Genomic DNA, 18,576 nt, shown 5'->3' with positions numbered 1-18,576 from the left:
TTAGTCCTAAGAACAAAATTTTTTTTTCTATCTCCAATTATCTTGTGTACGAGAAGATCAATTGAAATAGTATCGATACTTTTGAGAGTTTTTAAAGCAAGTGAATAGGTTAAAAATAATTTTTCAATTTTTTGCGGTTCTCTACTATTTAACTATAGCATATCATCAACAAATGTTAATCTTAACATATCATATTAGTCATACGCCTATATACAAACAAAACGAAGGTAATCGTAGCATCATTGAAATATACGTGCATATATCGAGTAGGTGTTAGTACAAGTAGCGTATTTTTATTGAGGCCCTTGAAAATAATTGAATTGGCCACGCGACCCTTCAAGTGGAAGTGTGGCCTCCGGTCATGCAGCGCTAGTCTAGTGTGCAGTGTAATAGTGTACATCAGTAGTGTACACATGTTGTGTAAAAAGTACTAGCTAGTATAGTTACATCTATGCGAATACACAGTAGTATTCGACTATACTTGCCCATATATAATATATATATATATATATATATCTTGAAAGTACATGCGCTTTCAAGCTTGTTCTCTAGTAACCACCTGTTTCTCGATCGGCTGCACTTTCGTCATAGAAAAATAAACTTTATTATGGACATAGCGCACGCGGATAAATAAAGGATTTAATATCACATCTTGGTTAGTGCTATTATACTATTGCTCTCGAATTTATATTTATTTTCTGCTTGTGTGCAAATAAATAATATATAGAGTGATATAATTAATTCATTAAATTAAATGTAAATATTTAAAGTTGTATGCTATTCTTTTTGTTCCTAGTAATTTTTCTATACCATTCATGATTGTTGTGTTTGAAATACACTAATGAAATAACAAATCAATAAAAAAATTGCATTAATGAAACCAGTTACGATTTTTTCGTAATCGGATTGAAATACAAGTGAAACACGCTGTGATTATTTCCATATCAAGCACAAAGTGTTCGTCAAGTTTAATTTGCCAATTATATATATATATATATTTTAATAGTTAAATTTATTTTATTAAAAAACATCTATTGTAATAATGTATACAGTGTTTTTCAACAACCGCACATTCACTAAAAATGAAGATAGTGGAGATAAATGGTCGTCTATAGATCAAATAGAGGAGAGCGGGCCAAATGCTATTTGGAGTCATCTACCGTGTCTCAATCTGGAGACGACCTTCCTATATACAAGGCATCGTCGAGCCGTGACGCTTGGCATCTGTTACATCCACACAACATGCTTCGCTTTTAATTCAGATGATTATTATGTGTACAAGTATGAACAGGGTAACTAAAAATAATGATCAACAACAACTACATTATATTCATACCTAAAAAATTATATTTTTACTTGTGTTATATGATATGAAAAAAGATTATTATAAATAATCGTTTATTAATTTATTTGCGTTTGATTTATTGAGAGTAAAAAATGCACTAAAATTAAAATAATAAAAAAAACTCTGAAAAACAGTAGACCCCGTGGGCAAACCCCAAAACTTCCCGCTGTGTTCGGGCTCAGAAAGCTCGAAAACTTTATTATTTGCAAATTTTCGAGCTCTTCGAAGTTATAAAAGGTTTATTTTGTTATTCAACCAAGAAAAATACATTTAGCTAAAAAAAGAAACTAATTTTGTCGTACGATATCTTGGGAACGAATCAACCGATTTGGACGTGTTTGGAGGCAATCGAAAGGCCTCATCAAGACTTTAGAACATTACATTTTGAGGTTAATCGGACAAGCATTTTAGATGAGAAAAAAAGAATTTCAATTTTTATTTTTCGGATAACTCGTAAACGATTTCACCGATCGTCTTCGAAACCTATACAGATCTAAGGCTTGGTGAGCTCTTTTGATTACCGCCCAGAACGTCCAAATCAGTTGATTTGCTCCAAAGATATTGTACGACAAAAATTAGTTTACACACATCCACACACACACACACACATACATATATCCGAAAATAGTCAAAATAACTTCTTAGGACCTCAAAACGTCGAGATTCGATGAAAACTCGATTTTCAAAAATCGGTTCGAAACAAATCCCTTTTTTTGAAAATTTTCAATTTTCATAGTGGAAAGTTAAAATAATGAAATATAAGATGTTACATTTTCTTATACTGTAGTTCGATAAGCTTCATAAAACATCTGTCTTCCTTATTCTTATCATACTAAATTTTAAGATTTGTAACACATTTGCAATAGCAAATTCTAGATTCAAATCATTGTATGGAAAGTACTCTTTGTGCTCATCGATAAAAGCGGAGACAATTAGCGTAAACCGAATTTTTTAGTGTTTTCGATAAAATGTAAATGCCTTAAAGCGGAGTATAATTTATATATTTTATATATATTTCACTTCTATTGAGGATGAATGATGGACATCCGAGTGATCTTATAAGTTTTTCATCCAGAATACTGATAAAAAAATCAGAAAAACGAGTGAGAGAGAGAGAGAAAAAGAGCAAAAAAGCACTGCAGTTTATCGATGTCGTGGTGATTTTTCACTCACTTAGTTAAGCGCACATCAATTTGCATTAAGATCGTCACTTGATCTACTGTAACAATTTTATATGATAGATGTAGAAATAAACCAAAAGTATAAAAGTTTATCCTGTTTTTGCATTACTTGATGAAAAGAAAAACTTGTTTACTCAACATATATAGATACTTTATTTGAAATGATGATTTTTCAGCTGTATTAGGCTAACTCTACTTTAATAAGATGGATTGTATCTGAAAATATATTGAATTATTAAACTTGTTCTTTAGTCAATTTATTCAGTCCAATAAAAATATCTATAATATCAATGCATAAAACAACAATATACATATATGTTATTCGATTCTTTGGAAAAATAAAGAATTCCGATTACTTTTAAATAAATCAGAATTCATCATTGAATAACAATAAACTCAAACACTTAAAATAACAATAATAATAAGAAATATATATTCATACCATAAAACCACACACATCACGAGTAGAGTCACGAATCGAGACTCTCCCCATTAAATTCTTCCAATTAACTAAACGACCAAAAAATAAACATAGCGTTTTTTCTTAATCAAAATCAACTGACTTACTGCATTCGTTTGTCACGAAAACAAACTACTTATGCGAAAAATATAGCAGTACGTAGTTGGAATGTATATTAGATATTATCGATACCTCGATCTATCTATGAAGATCCCATTTTGCCCCCCGCCCCTTCCCCGCCTCTTTAAGAAACGATATTTTGGTCGTAACGAAACTTTGAATTCACTATTATGATAGATTGTAACGATTAAGAGACCATATAGATATTATATTGTTTTTTATTGAATGAGGTACGTGTTCAAATTTGTCAAATGCTTTTTATTATTACATTTTTGGTTATGAAAATCGTACATAAATATAGACAGCATATCTGTATGATAATGAACATAGAATTTTGTATTACGATTCGAGCGCACTTTCAAGGACCTAATAGCAGAATCTTACAAAGACACCCAGGAGTCCCATAGCGAGTGTGAATTCTTAGCGGTATTCCACGATATTCCAAGATGCTTGGTGATTCTCTTACGGTTATTTTCTGTTGAGTATTACCTCGATACGCCTCATTCTTATTTTTAAATTTAAATATATACTTTAACGATGTAATCTGGATAGAAGTTTAGCACATGAAACAGCGTCAGTTCTTAAGCTACTTTCGATATACTTATCTTTATCGTATATATATGAGTATTAAAAGATAAGTTACACAAAAAGATAGACAACATTAAATTCTTTTTTGTTGTTGAACTTTTGTAACAGAATGGAATTGCTTTTTAAATTTTGTTTCGAAAAAAAATTTTTTAAAAATCCAACAGTGCACGCCTCAAACGCAAATGTTATGTTTCAAAAAATTTCATTTTAAAAAAATTTGAATCACCCGCGTTTTTTTTATAAAAATTCTCATCCCTTGTAGGAAAGAAAATAGTGATGACGGGACCAATCTTGGCACAACACTGGGCTACCCATGCTCGGCTTCGAAAGGTTGGTCCGAGATCCAACCGACGTTCAAGTGACGAGCCTCGGTTTTGTCAGTCTTGGGCCGAGATTCAGCCAATACTCAAGTAACAAGCCCTGGCTTACCAGTCTAAATAACAAATGGTACCTAAAAACCTCTGGCTTCTGTGAATAGCGTAACAGCCTAGTGGATAATACACTCGCCTAGCAGCTATGAAGGACCAGGTTCGAGACCCAACAAATGTAAAAAAAAATAGTTTCAACGATCTACCCGATTTCTCTATGTATAAATTTATTTCCATATGTTACCATCACGCACATGTCTACTAATATATTTTTTTTTAAATTTATTTTTAATAAGTATAGGTGCTTATTTAGCAACAGTCTTGGCACAATACTGCCACTCAAGCTTGGCTCGCCGTTATCATTTTGATGCTTAGACAGACTTCAGCCAAACTCGGATTTCAAGCTTTCCCCAGAGTTAAGAAATCTTGCGCCAAGCCTCGGCCAAGCTTGGGCCTATTGTTCTTTCCTATAAGGGATGGTAAATATATGGTAATAAAATTCAACGAAAAAAGTAAGATAAGGAGAACATTCCTCATAAAAATGGCTGCAGTGTGTGTTTATTTACATCTAAAATTGCCGGTCTTAACAATAATGATTTATTATAAAAAAATGAGAAGGACTACAGTCGTAATTTTCGAAAGGAACATTCTCTACATAATTCTGAACATTGTGAAAAAAAAAAATAAGCCGTTCTCGAAATATTCGTACCACTACCTGTTTTTGAACAGACTAATGGACGTCCACGATAAATTTTTTTTATATTAATACGTATCGGACAACTTAAAAAAAGTACCAGGCTTATTCATTAGTGTTCCCTCTTTATATTGATGTGCTTTTCATAACGTGTAAGTGTGATATAAAAATAATATATATGCAGTTTAGTGTGAGGAAATCGCGTGAGCTTAACAAGCCGGTTATAAAGCAGAACCTCTCTGCTTCGCGTTCGAGGTGTGCAATTAAGATTTTTGTCTAATACAGAGTTTATTCAACGATTTCATATGGATCCCAATTAATATGATTAAAAATTGTGCATGAGTAACGAGAACATTTTTTCCTCCATGTATTTGTATACAATGCTTTTAATTAATGTTTATGTTTAAGTAATTAAATATAGCAAATATATATATTACCATTATTTATCCAGCAATTTTTCGGTTCAGCAGACACTTCTGCTCGTGGTCTGTAAATTTATCTACTCCGTATTTTCAATGCAGTATATACAATATTGAATAATACAAATAAACTAAAAAAAGAGTATACAAAATAGGGGTACCATCGTCAATGCCGGCATCGCTGCCGCTGGGCCACATTGCAGTACTACGTTTGTACATTTATTCTGATATGCGTAAGGTACACGCCACAGTAGTAAAAGCACACAAAGAAATAAGGGTGTGACAGACACCCTACAACGAGGGAGCCCCAGTAGTCCCATATGCTACGTTCAAGAGCATCTCACTACTATTCCACATATGTATTAATGAGTGAGACATAAGGGAAAAGGGTAGTAGTGTGTTTTGATTTCACTCATAGAGTTAGGAAATAAGAGTATGCTCCTTGAGTTCACTTGATAAAATATTCAATCAACTAACAATATCAATCTAATACTACTCTTGAATAAATCAAGAAGCCAAGCATTATTTTATTCATACGTAATGTAAACGAAATCACGCTATACTGATCTTATTAATAATAAATTAATAATTCCTACACCTGTTGTAGAAAATGCATACTTATGCTAAAAGAATTGAATAAAAGATACTTTTTAAGGATAAAAACCATAAAAATTTTATGACTTGAGTACAACACATATGATATATGGGTCATTCTACCAATTCAAATTATTTTTGGAGTGTGACCCCCGCGGATTTTGTTCAAATTTTGTAGAGTGTGGAATTTCGTGGGGAATTTTTTACAATAAATATGTCATTTTGGCGATGGGGTTATTTTTTGTTTGAACATAAATAAATTATAAAATAATAATAATTGATTTTATGATTTTTTTTAAACGGTAAAATATTTTTATACAAATTTCCCAAGTTTCGGCATTTGAATTTATCGTCAGAAAATTCACATAACATACTCTATTGTACATCGCTTCGTTCAACTTTGGCAGCTCCTGCAAAGGTACTAATAGTTTAATAGTTTTTATCAAAAAACAAAAGCTATTAACATTTTCCGGCTGACACTCGGTTTTTGAAAAAGTTTAACAAAAAATATTTAAAATAATGCTCAATAATATGTACAAAAGTGATTTTGGAATATTTAAAAAACAAACTTTTTTCCTAAATTTTTGGGGGTACCCCCCCCCCTGCGTTTTGGCAAAGGAGCTATCGGTTCGAGAAAGCGTATCTTGCTGATCATAAGATTGTTTTTCGTGTATGAGTTTTTATTTCAATAAAATTTTTCAATTAAGTTTAAATATTTAGAAATTAATCGTTTTAAGTAAACATATACTTGGAGTAAAAATTATTCGTTGTCGCAATGACGTCTGTGCTTTAGCTTTAAAAATTGGATCTTTGAGTAGCAAATTTCAATTTCTTTTAATTTTAGAATCAAGACTCGTTTGAAATAGAAGGTACTTTAATTGACTACTTTTTTGACAATCCGGTAGCATGGTTGTCAATTTTTTTTTTTTTTCTGTGTAGTTAATCGATCATTAAAATATTAATATCGATTGACAATGGAAGATAGTAACGAACACCATAACATTTTGTATGATTTATGTCTTTATTGAAATGCAAGATATTGAAAGTATTCATTTGTTCTCAACTGTCAATAGGCCTATTTATTTTTTGTCAGAAGATGAAAAATTCAATTTTATATAACAATAGGACTAATTATGATAGTGAGTTGTATCCAAAAAGTGGTGAAAAAATAGTAAATTTCAATAAGCTATCATTTGAAATATTGTGATCTCATTCTTTTTCCTAAGATGCTTGCTTTGCATTGGTCTACACTAGACACGATGGTATTTACTGTATGAAAAAATATATGATCCATCAGTGCAATAAACAATGAACCATACATACAAATATAAACATATACAAATATATGATTTGCATTCATTAACGCCACAAACATGACTGATTGACAATCCGTACGTCATTGTGACGTCAGTTCTGTCGATTCATTCGTCCCTCTTGTTGTATTCTCTCGCAATCAATTCAAGTGACGATTGATTGTAGCCCATACACACGAAAATGCATAAACTCACACATCTAGAAATGTATGTGGCAAATATATGAAATACCCACATATACCATATGATCGTAATATTATATACTTGAATTGAAAAAAAAAAAAAAAAAAAAAAACTGTACGTAAAATTCAAGCGTACCAATTAGTCTCGTAATCTAATCACCCAAACGTTTCATTAAATTCAAATTTATACATATATATGTACAAGCATTTATTATCAAATGTATTATACTTCACTAAATCCCTAGGATTGATCGTAAGAGATTTTTTGGAATATTGCGGTATATCTATGATCAACAAATGATATGTTTATTCATGACTTGAGCAAAATTTGGATAAAAATTACAATTGTATAGGAATGTAGTGCACCACATATAGCTCATCTCCGTATGGTTATATATGCATACAGCTATACTTGGCTGCACTCTGTGCACGGGGCTAGTATAGAGAGGCTATGATCGATGCTTAAATTAAGGGGTTACCGGGCGGTGGTCGAAACAAAGTTAACCAATCACGGGGGTAGATCGTCCGTTCTGCCGTTATTGGCCGTCATTCCCGGGCGCTCGTCACATTGTTGAATTTTTTTTGTTTTTTTTCGTCGACGTTTTTTTTATACTTTTTTTCTAGAATCGTGAACGAGCTGGAAAGATAACGCGCGTGAGCACCGCGACCGAGTCGAAATAGAGACAAAATTTTCGTAATTATGGAGTACAAGTATACTCTCGGGATTTGACGGTTGAACGGTGCTGCGAGCAACCTACACTGGTAGTAGACTATATATAGTAAAATGTCATTTTATAATTATACATGCTAATTATTTTCAATGTGCCTATCGTTTTCAAGAAAAATAAAATAAACATTATCCTGATAGCGCAATTAATTTAAAAAATTGTGCTTAATGGAGTAGAAATATATTATTTGTTGACTAATAGAAAAACCTATTTATTAATTTTTTTTTCTTACATAATTTTGTAAAAATGAAAAAAAAAAAAAAACAAACAAAAAATTGAATGAAATTTCTATAAGTCTAATGAAGTATCTATTCTAATATTTCTAAAATTGAATGTCTAAATGTATATAAATATATAGAAAGAACGAACAGGAAAACCAAGACCGCGCTGCAGAAAAAATGGATTATCGTGCATTCCAATACGCTGAATTTTATTTTTTATTTTTACTTCTTTCTGCAGTAATTAATCCAAATTTCCAATTGCCACAAAAAAAAAAATTTTTCTGAACGGGAAAACCAGACAACTCCCTAAAGCAGTGAAGAAAATTTTTTTTTTTTTTTTTTTCATTTAAAATAAATTAATATAATGAAGTTGGTTATATTTAATTCCAATGGAAAAGTAATTTTTATAACTCCTGTGTTGAAAGTTCAATATTCGAGCGTCGTGTGACGCGAGTAAAATAGGTTTTTTTTTTCGAAAACCCCATACAGGAGCTGCCAGAGTTGAACAACGAGCCCCTACTTGGCCCAGCACTGGGGAACCTAGTTTTGGCACACCTATATTGGCCCAGGCTTGGGCCAGGACTGGGTAACTTAGCCTTGGCTATGCAATGGCAAGCCAGACTTGGGCCAAGACTGGGTAACTTAGCCTTGGCCGTTACAATGATTACCCGGGCTTGGGCCAAGACTGGGTAACCTAGCCTTGGCCATCCAATGGCAAGCCAGGCTTCGGCCAAGGTAGGATTACCCAAGTTTGGATATACCTATGGTTTATATAAGTAGATCATACAAATGTACCAGTTCAACGTTAGTAGGTTCGTCCAGTAGCTACCGTTCGGACCCAGTAATCAGAAGGACGGCAGTTCGCGCCCAGAGTCCAGCAGAATTTCCACCGAGTTTTTTTCACATCATTTACCTCCCTTAGATAATTAAAACGTTAATGATCATGAATTCTACGAGGTTAATAATAATACATTTTTTTAAATTAAATTTATTCGTTTCCTGGAAGCCTGGGCCAGGTCTGGTAACCAAGCATGGGCCAGGTCTGGCAACCAGGCTTGGCCCGAGATTATCATTCCAGGCTTCTACCAAAGCTGGGCCAAGACTGGCTTACAAGCCTGGCCCAAGGTCCTACACAGTTGGGCCAAGCCTGGGCCCGTGGTACTTTCCTCTCTGGGACTCGACGAAATTATAAAATGATACCGAAAAATCAGCTGTTTCACTTTTCATCATGATTTTACTGTACTGAAAAGTTATCTGCTATAGGAATTATACACGGATCAGGGGGTGACCGCCGTTCACTCTAGACAGAACGAGAAGGAGAAAATCATCTCGGTAGCTTTTATCGTACGTCAAAATAGCTATTCCAATACAAATAGTAAATAAAGACACCGAAAAAAAAAAAAAGAAAAAAAACATTGAAGACAAATAAGCTTTTTAAAATTTCAATTCAACGATGAAAGCACCTCGTATATTTTTGAGGGAAGTAAATGAATAATTTTTCAAATTCAAACTCACGGGTAATAATTCCGAAAAAAAAAAAAGAAAAAAAAATTTTGGGACACTCTAATTCGTCTAGAATTTTTTGCAAGGTTCTGGAAATCAGATAACATTCTAGATAATTCGAATATATATGTAAATACATTAAATTACTTATAAATTATTTCATGGATTTGGGATGCTCTGGATTGTTTTAAACTTTAGAAAATGTTATAATAATTTAAAAAAATATTTAAAAATCGTAAATTACATGAAAATAATCGGAACAACCCGATCGAAAAATATTTTAGAACGATCGGAATTAATTCGAAGTGACGTTCGACATTCGAATATTTTAGAACTTATCGGATCATTTTCGAAATTTCAGACCAGTCCAAAAAATTTAACACATAAATAAATGCATCCCCGAGCCAAAAAAGAACCCAGCGAAGCGGGCGTTCGCAGCTAGTATATCTATATTTATGTACATAGATATATATTTATAATTTCATAAAGACGGACAAAGTTTAAGTTTAACAAAACTGATAAAAAGTTTTTGTATAAATTTATGGCATTATTTTATCGAGCTATCAGTAAAAATGAAGTATACTTAACGGTATGAGAAAAAAACTTTTTTTTTCGGAATATTTAAAAGAAAACTTAATTTTCATCAGTAAGTTGTCGATATTTAATCGCTGCCATAAATTTTATTTTGCTATACATATCTAATTTTATCATTTTGCAATTTAGAATATGCTCTATGTTACGTAGTTCATTTGAGTAACTTAGGTCTGCCAAAATAACATTGCCTGTTTTTTTAATAATAGAGTAAGTGATATGTAGAGAGAACGAGGACTTATTCGGCGAATTGTAAAGTTCTGACATGAGCTCAAAGCTTATGCTAAATTTACAGGAATACTTATGTAAATGCAATACAAGTTTGTGAATCTTGCAAGCAAAAATGTTGTCATGACGATTCTTATAAAAGTCATGTTCTATATAAAAGGTTCATTTTTACACAAAATTTATTCATCACAATGAATTTGAGAAAAATACAATATTCCATACGAAGTAAATATTTATAATGATGATAATTTGATTAAGTTGTGTTTCAGTGATCGTAATTCAGTGAATAATTTTCCGAATCTAATTGTCGTCTGTATTATAAATCTCTGTCTTGGTTTTTTATTTTACTTTATTATTTACGATGATATTGCCCTAAAAAAAAAAATGACTCGTCTTGACTGTCAAAATTAGGGGTGCGTTATACTTGTTTATCCATTATTTGTTTTCGTTTCTATAAGTGTAGGGACTTCTCAGGTGCTGGTGGTTCATGGGATTTACGTTTGTTCTTTTGGTACAGTTGAGTGAGCATGTCACAATCAACGAAGGCCATCTCAATCAAAGTGGCATTGATACCCTATTGTCGCCTACTCTTGGTCTTACAATAGTCCCCTTTGCTCAATTTTATATTGTGTGGTTTTACGCAGTGTAATATATACAGAGAATAGTGGGGTAAGATGATGTTGAAAAAGTCGTATGGATTCAGAAAATTTAATAAGCTTTCATTTTTTTTGTTGATTGTCAAGAAAACAGCTTTTATATTGCATTAAAAGCTAAAACAGTGCATTCTGCGAGACCAAACAAACTATCCCAACAAAAATGACTGATGATACTAAAAGAGCAATAATACAGTCAATCAACAAACAAAAAGAACCTCAAATTCTTGATAAATAGAACCGTGACGATCGCTGTAGTATTGAGACTTTCTGAAAATTCTCGTAATTATTAATGACGAGAATATTTTATTTATCACAAGAGAAAACAATAGATATTTATGGCATATGGGAAGTGGCGATTTACCGACAATCTCAATATTGCAATATGAGCCTAAAATTAGTGGCGCGAACTTACGAAAACGAGTGTAAACTTGACGTTCGGAGCGAAGTCGAAGACGGTTATTACGATCATTTTTGTAAAATAGCGTCACAAACATTAGGCGAATATCGTCAAATGGATATTTTCTGAATCGCTACTGAACGGCCGAATGATATACACTATTTTTTGTCATGATTGTTCAGAAAATTTACTTTGTAAGATGATCAGCCTTAAAAATTGTATATTTACTTCATTAATATTTTTTTCTTTTTATAACTTACAGAAAAATGTTAATTAATTATTTAATAAATGTTTTAAATACTGTAATAAAAGGCGCACTGATCGCTGGACTACAACGTATGTTAGTTATAAGTGAGATGGTGTCGTTGTTATTCTGATAATATTTTGTCTCCTTCGCAATAAACTGCAAGCAGAGAAAAAGTTTGCGCTACCACTCTATAGTAGAAAAGTCCAGTCGAAAGGCATTTTGTGGCCTCGGTCGCAAAATAAAGACGGTGAAGTAGGGTCTCTGGAAATGAGTACCATTGCGGTCGCCACCCAGTGCTCGAAAATTGAACTTACTTAGCAAGTATGAAAAATTTATTTGTTTAATACGCATAATTAAAACGAGAAATCCGGTACATTTGTTTTATTAACACTCATCTGAGGTTATGTTACATTATCAACGAGAACGAGTACATACATCTTTTTCGTTAAGAAAGCGTCATAACCTAAAACTTGTGTCTAATAAATTTTCATATCCCTATAGGTAAAATTTTTGTCGAGGTGCATTTAACTAGACAATTAAAAAAAATTTATACAAATGAAATTATGCGATAAAATTCAGAGTTTCTAAATTGTTGCATCTACTAATTTCCAATTCTAAATAAATAGCAGAGTTTAAGGTTCATTTGTTTTAATTGGACCGGAAAAATTTAACGTTTCGTTCTCGTCAAATACCGAATAATATAATTGTAAAAATCATCCGGTGTCATTAAATTTTGACTAGCAGCTCCAACAGAAAAGCTACTTTCATCAGTTGAAAAACCCGGTGATACCCTCTCTGTTTTAATTTCTCTTGAACTTTGGACACGTATGGTAATCACTTAATCCGGATATACATGATTTGTATATAAAAGTGCATTAAAATAAAAAAAAAACTATTATTTAAACATTAATTTGAAGAACAATTTTATAATTTTCGACGGTTAGTGAAATTTTCGTTCATTCTATTTCGCTCTGCATTTAATTAGTATAGATTAGTATACAGAGAAGACTGATTAATATTTATGAAATTATGAGCCAAAAATTTTCAAGTTCAAACATTGATTAAAAAAAAAAATTTAAAGGAGAATGGTAAACATCAAGAAACAATTTGTGGACGAGAACAATAATATACAAAATAATAATGATTAAAGAGACCCATTCTTTAGCTACTGTACGGCACGCGACTGCTATTACAGAACTAATTTTAGTTGCACTGTATGTATACAATGATGTGGCCAATGTACATATTATTTTGAAGCACATTTAACATCAATTTCATTATTGAAATTTTCTTTTACAACAATATGTGTTTAATCACACGCCCTTGTATGGAATATATATCATATTACCGTTTATAAGAAATTAAATATAAATATATATATATATATATAGATACATATGTATCGTAAAAACTAAAAGTAAAAAATAAAACATTTGTTAGTTGAGGATCACTGTGCAGAAGTCGCGTCCTCGTGAAGACTATCTCATCTGAGGTCCCAAGGGAAACTTATTCCTACCGTTGCTCCTATCTCAGAACCTTCTATATAGACTATTCAGATATCAAACTTACCCTATATTGAGCGTTCTTTATATATATATATATATATATATATATATATATATATATATATATATATATATATATATAGATATAAATTTCAAATTTTTAAAAATTAATTAAATAAACTTACCGGTCAATGATGACAGGATCACTAGGTGTTTCGTTTCTGTTACCACAACTTTTTTTGTCACAGCACCGACTGAAACACATTAAAAAAAATGATCAACAAAGCATTAAGTGCACTTAAATCATCAAAATACTTGTCATAGGAGAAAATTAAATCTTATGAAAACAGTTTCCAAATTTTATAAAGGATTCATGAAAGATAACGCAATACAGTAGACTCGAAATTTTCGGGTACGAAATTAAAAGTAAAAACAAAAAAATATCATGATAGTTTAAATTATAGTTTGCTTCAATCTATTTTATTAAGTATATCTTTTGTGAAACGATCAAAGATTTACTAACGATGCCAGTTACTTATCAAAAATTTAGTCAACAAAAAGAATTACTCTTTTGGTCAAATTTTATCACAAGTCTCGTTCAACAATTCAGAGCTTAATGAGGTTAAAGTGGAGTATAGCGATAGTTGTGATGATGTAGCACATGGGATTAGAATAGACAGTTATGGTAGCCATGTATGACAGTCACTAGGCCTTTTTAACGAAACTTACGTATCAATACTTCAGATCACAATAATTATTTTCTGCCGTATACGCTAAGCTTTGACATATTCTGTTATTTGTTTCAAGCAACATCAAAATTTACGTCATTCATTTAACATTCAATTCAAAATTTATGCATAATTTGTTGATCATAAAACTAATCAATCATAAATAACGTATTCTTCAAATTTTTGTTTTTTGAACATTATTACAGTTTTCATTATTTCAAATCAATTTACCGTACATCGATTGTGAGATGTTTTTCTATTGAAAAACAAAAATAATCAAAGTATCCATTTTGTCTCAAGAGCTCTTTCACACCACTTTTTACTACGTGTCACAAAGCTAGCATGAATATAGGGACATAACATGTATCAAATTTTCATAATAATAAAATATCATCATGCTATATTTTTATAGTGAACGAACATCAAAAGTTCTAAGGTTGAAACTAAAAACCTTATACCTTCTCTCTAGATCGAGCTGGCCCATGGGATTTTTAGGAAGGATAGGAGCAACAGAATTGGTACGCAATGGGGTGACGGAGATAAGAACGTGAGACAGTCCCATGGGCTAAAGTGATTCAACTTACTTGCACTATGCGTAAGTATATCCACACATGTTTGTATTTATGAATGTAATAAAGATGAGTGACATGGATGCATAAGTCTTGTTACGTATATGGTTTACCATCAGATAGATATGAGAGTCTATCACTTAAAGTAGAAATATTCATATGTACATTCATATGCATAAGAAAATACAATAGAAGCTTCTAAGAATTGATGCTACCCAGTGAGATTTGTTTTTTTAATATTTATTTTTATTTTCAGTTGCTGATTGTAAGTAATATGACAGTTTGAACATGTCGGTGACTTCTAATCTTTCAAATTTTTTTTTTTTTTAACTTCCCGCCAAGAAAATCGAAGATTTTCGAAAAAGTCGGGAAGTTATGGTTTTCACCCCGATTTGCGAAAATAGAATTTTCATCAGATGTCGACGTTTTGAGGTCTTAGGAAACTATTCTGACAATTTTCAGAATGATGTCCGAGTGACCGTATGTGTGTGTGTGTGTTTTTGTGCATGTAAGCTTTAATAACTTTTTGACTAATCATTCGATGTGAATGGTTTAGGTGGCAATCAAAAGAGCTTGCTAGCCATCAACTTTTATGTAAATTTTATATTAATCCATCCAATAGACTCAAAGATATATAAAATAAACGAAAAAAAACTTTTATTTTTTCGAAATTTCTCAAAGACGACTCGATCGATTGATTCCAAAATCTAATCAGCTCTGAAGCTTCATAAAACGCGTTGAATGCAGCAAGAGCCTCCAAAGAGGAAAGTACGACTGGCCCAGGCTTGGCCCAACGATGTAGAACCTTGGGCCAAGCTTGTAAGCCAGCCTTGGTAGAAGTCTGGAATGATAACACTGGGCCAGTCCTGGTTGCTAGACCTAGCCCATTTTTCATTGCAATGTAAATACAAATTTATTGATGTAAGGGCCCTTACGAAACAAATAAATTTAGTTTAAAAAAAATTTTATTATTATTAACCTCCTAGAGTTCATGATCATTAACGATTAAACTATCTAAGGGAGGTAAATAATTAAAAAAACTCTATGAAAATTCTGCTGGGCTCTGGGCGCGATTCGCTATCCTTCTGATTGCTGAGTCTGAACGGTAGCTACTGGACGAACGTACTAATATTGAACTGATACTTTTATATGATCTACTTATTCAGTCTACTTCTACCAGTCGGTTTTATAAAATATAACGAGCAATTTAATTAATATTTTCAATTAAGAAAAAAACCATAGGATAGCCGAACTTGGGTAATCCTACCTTGGCCCAAGTCTGGGTTGTCATTGGACGGCCAAGGCAGGGACACTCAGTCTTGGTCAAAACTCAGGTTATCATTGTAACGGCCAAGGTTTGGTTACCTAGTCCTGGCCCAGGCTCGGGTAAAGATAAGGATGACCAGGACTGAGTACCCAATCTTGAGCCAAGCATGGAACAAAGCTCGGTTCCCCAGTGTTGGGCTAAGTAGGGCCTCGTCGCTCAACTCTGGTGGCTCCTGCATGGGCCGTCTTAATCGGCGACTTCATTTGAAAGATATCGTAAGGGAAAGAAATGGTAAAAAACTTTTTTTAGAACTCGATAAAATGCGCTGATTGCCACATTAAACATCAAAATCAGTTGATTGATTCAAACGATATCAGTGATGAAAAGTTTAAGAAATAACAAGTTATGGTTTTTTTCCTGATAAATTATAATGTAATGTACAAAAATATGTTCAGAATTATACCAACTCTTCGTCTTTGGGGTCTGTTTCGATCACTACATAATGTAATGCAATTCGTTAACTACTCAAAAAAACTATTCAAGATATGCACTTAAAATTTTAGTATGTTATTTTTAAAAGTATTGACTATCAAACTATGAAAAAAAAAAAAAATAGATTTTTTCAAAATTTCACACAAGTAGTTCCCTTTAAGTTTTATTTATACGTAAAAAAATAGTGGAGTAACAGTTACTCAAGTGAATCAGTATAAATTGAAGTGAATTAGTATAAATTGAACTACACTGTAAAAAAATCTGATTTCGCAATGTGGTGTGGATAGTTTGTTGTGAAAATTTTCAACGCCACTAGTATGAATGTTAAACGACGGTAGGTGTTAAATATTTGGCCCTGTCAATTGGAACGATCAACCAAAGGGTGTAAATGTAACTTTGATAGACCAACAATAAAAAACAAGATAATAATAATATTGTAAATATTAGTAATTATATATAACTATATAGAATTACATATAATTATATGTAATTTTAGTGGGCAATTTTTCACGTATAATTATATATAATTACATATAATTTTTTTCTACCCGGGTTCACTAAACCTCTATTTGTGGTAATCTGACTGACAATCTATAGTATTTATAACAGCAGGACTAGTTATACCAACTTATCGACTGGAGTCGACACTTGTGGTCCCAGCAGCTACACTATATGCAATAATTTCTGCTCGTGTGCCCGAGTCGAAATTTGAATCGTCAGTCGAATGTAATGAACGTTGGAATCGCAAGTTGGATGTATTAGACGTTGAAATCGTCATCTAGTTATTCAATGTCAAAAAACATGGACAAAATCAATTTTTTTCGGTTTTCCCATTGGGGGTTTTAGTGAGTTAAACGACAAATATATTCCCAATTTTGTAGTATCCGGCTTACAGACTTGAGCTTTGGCAGAAATATTCCCAACAATCTTACAAATCCCCCACTATCGGTATTTTTTTCGAAAACTGATTCAAATAATGAAAAAAAAAACAAGAGTATTTTAATCGTTGACTGCATTGAAACTCTCCTCGGAGTTAGTTTTCAAAAGAAAACCAATGTTGGGGAATTTGTAAGATTTCTGAGAATATTTGTGCCAAAGTTCAAGTTTATGAGTCGGATGTGTTTTCTTATCATTCAACCCACTAAAACCCTCCACGGGAAAGCCGAAGGAAATTGCTTTTGTCTGTCTTTTTTATTATTGAATATCTAGATGATGATTTCAACGTCCAATACGTCTGACTTGTGATTCCAACGTTCATTACGTCCGATTGACGTTTACAACGATCATTACGCCTGACTGACGAATCCAACGTTCATTACGTCCAACTGACGATTCAAATTTTGACTCGGGTGGTCACTCTAACTATTTAGTGAGGCCATTTTTACTACATTTGATGTAAAATAATTAATAGTATGTGTAGGTGATATGTCTCCAATAGGAGTAAATTGGACTACTTTTTTTTCAAGTGTAGTAATGTAGGCTGGCTTACTTTGCATTGAAAAATGAAGTCATTATAATAGAAGTCTCCAAGCAATGTTCTTTATTTTCGCAAATAAGATACGATTGTACTTAAAAATTGAGCAGATTTAATTGTAAAAAAAATGTGGGTACCGGTTCATTTGGCAGGTGAGCCTCGAAATTTCTCGCTCTTTTCGAGCTCAAGGAGCTTCAGGACGTCGAACAATTGAATATTATGTTGCGTGCTTTATGTGACTATGCATTATTTTAGTGTAAATTAGTAAATTAAAAGATTTCTTGTAATCGGATAAAGAAATGAAGATTGAACTTTAACATTTGCGGACTGTTTGCACTATATTATGAATGAATGATTCAAAATTCTGTGTAATGTGAACAAGAATCTAAAAATAAATTTAATATTTTAAAAGTGTAATTGACAAACAATTCAGTATGAAATTCAATTATCTAGTTTACTATGACTTATCGGAAACTACTTGTTGATTGTTTAAGAAAATATCAACAGTGTGCAACTACAACTATAGGTTCTAATGAAATGTATGGTGAATTGTTAACGTTACGCAACTTCCTTACATTAAACTGTATTTACAATTTTTATATTACAACCGTTACGAAAAGCACATCAATACAAAGAGGAAATATTTAGGAATAAGCCTGATACTTTTTTTAAGTTGTCCGATACGTATTAGTATAAAAAAACGTTC

General features: G+C 32.2%; 1 protein-coding gene across 2 annotated transcripts in view; it reads right to left on the bottom strand.

The window, feature by feature from the left end:
• The window catches only part of LOC130674672 (transcription factor collier), a 157,440-nt gene that overhangs the window by 80,125 nt on the left and 58,739 nt on the right, over positions 1-18,576 (bottom strand). For both annotated transcript variants that reach the window (XM_057480070.1, XM_057480071.1), the window contains exon 6: positions 13,526-13,594. In XM_057480070.1, the coding sequence (XP_057336053.1) occupies positions 13,526-13,594 (69 nt within the window). The remainder of the gene's footprint in view (positions 1-13,525; positions 13,595-18,576) is intronic.

Source organism: Microplitis mediator, chromosome 9, assembly GCF_029852145.1.
Source record: "Microplitis mediator isolate UGA2020A chromosome 9, iyMicMedi2.1, whole genome shotgun sequence".
Classification (NCBI taxonomy): domain Eukaryota; kingdom Metazoa; phylum Arthropoda; class Insecta; order Hymenoptera; family Braconidae; genus Microplitis; species Microplitis mediator.
Note: the sequence above shows the minus strand (reverse complement) of the source record. Positions and strands in the feature narration are given on the sequence as shown.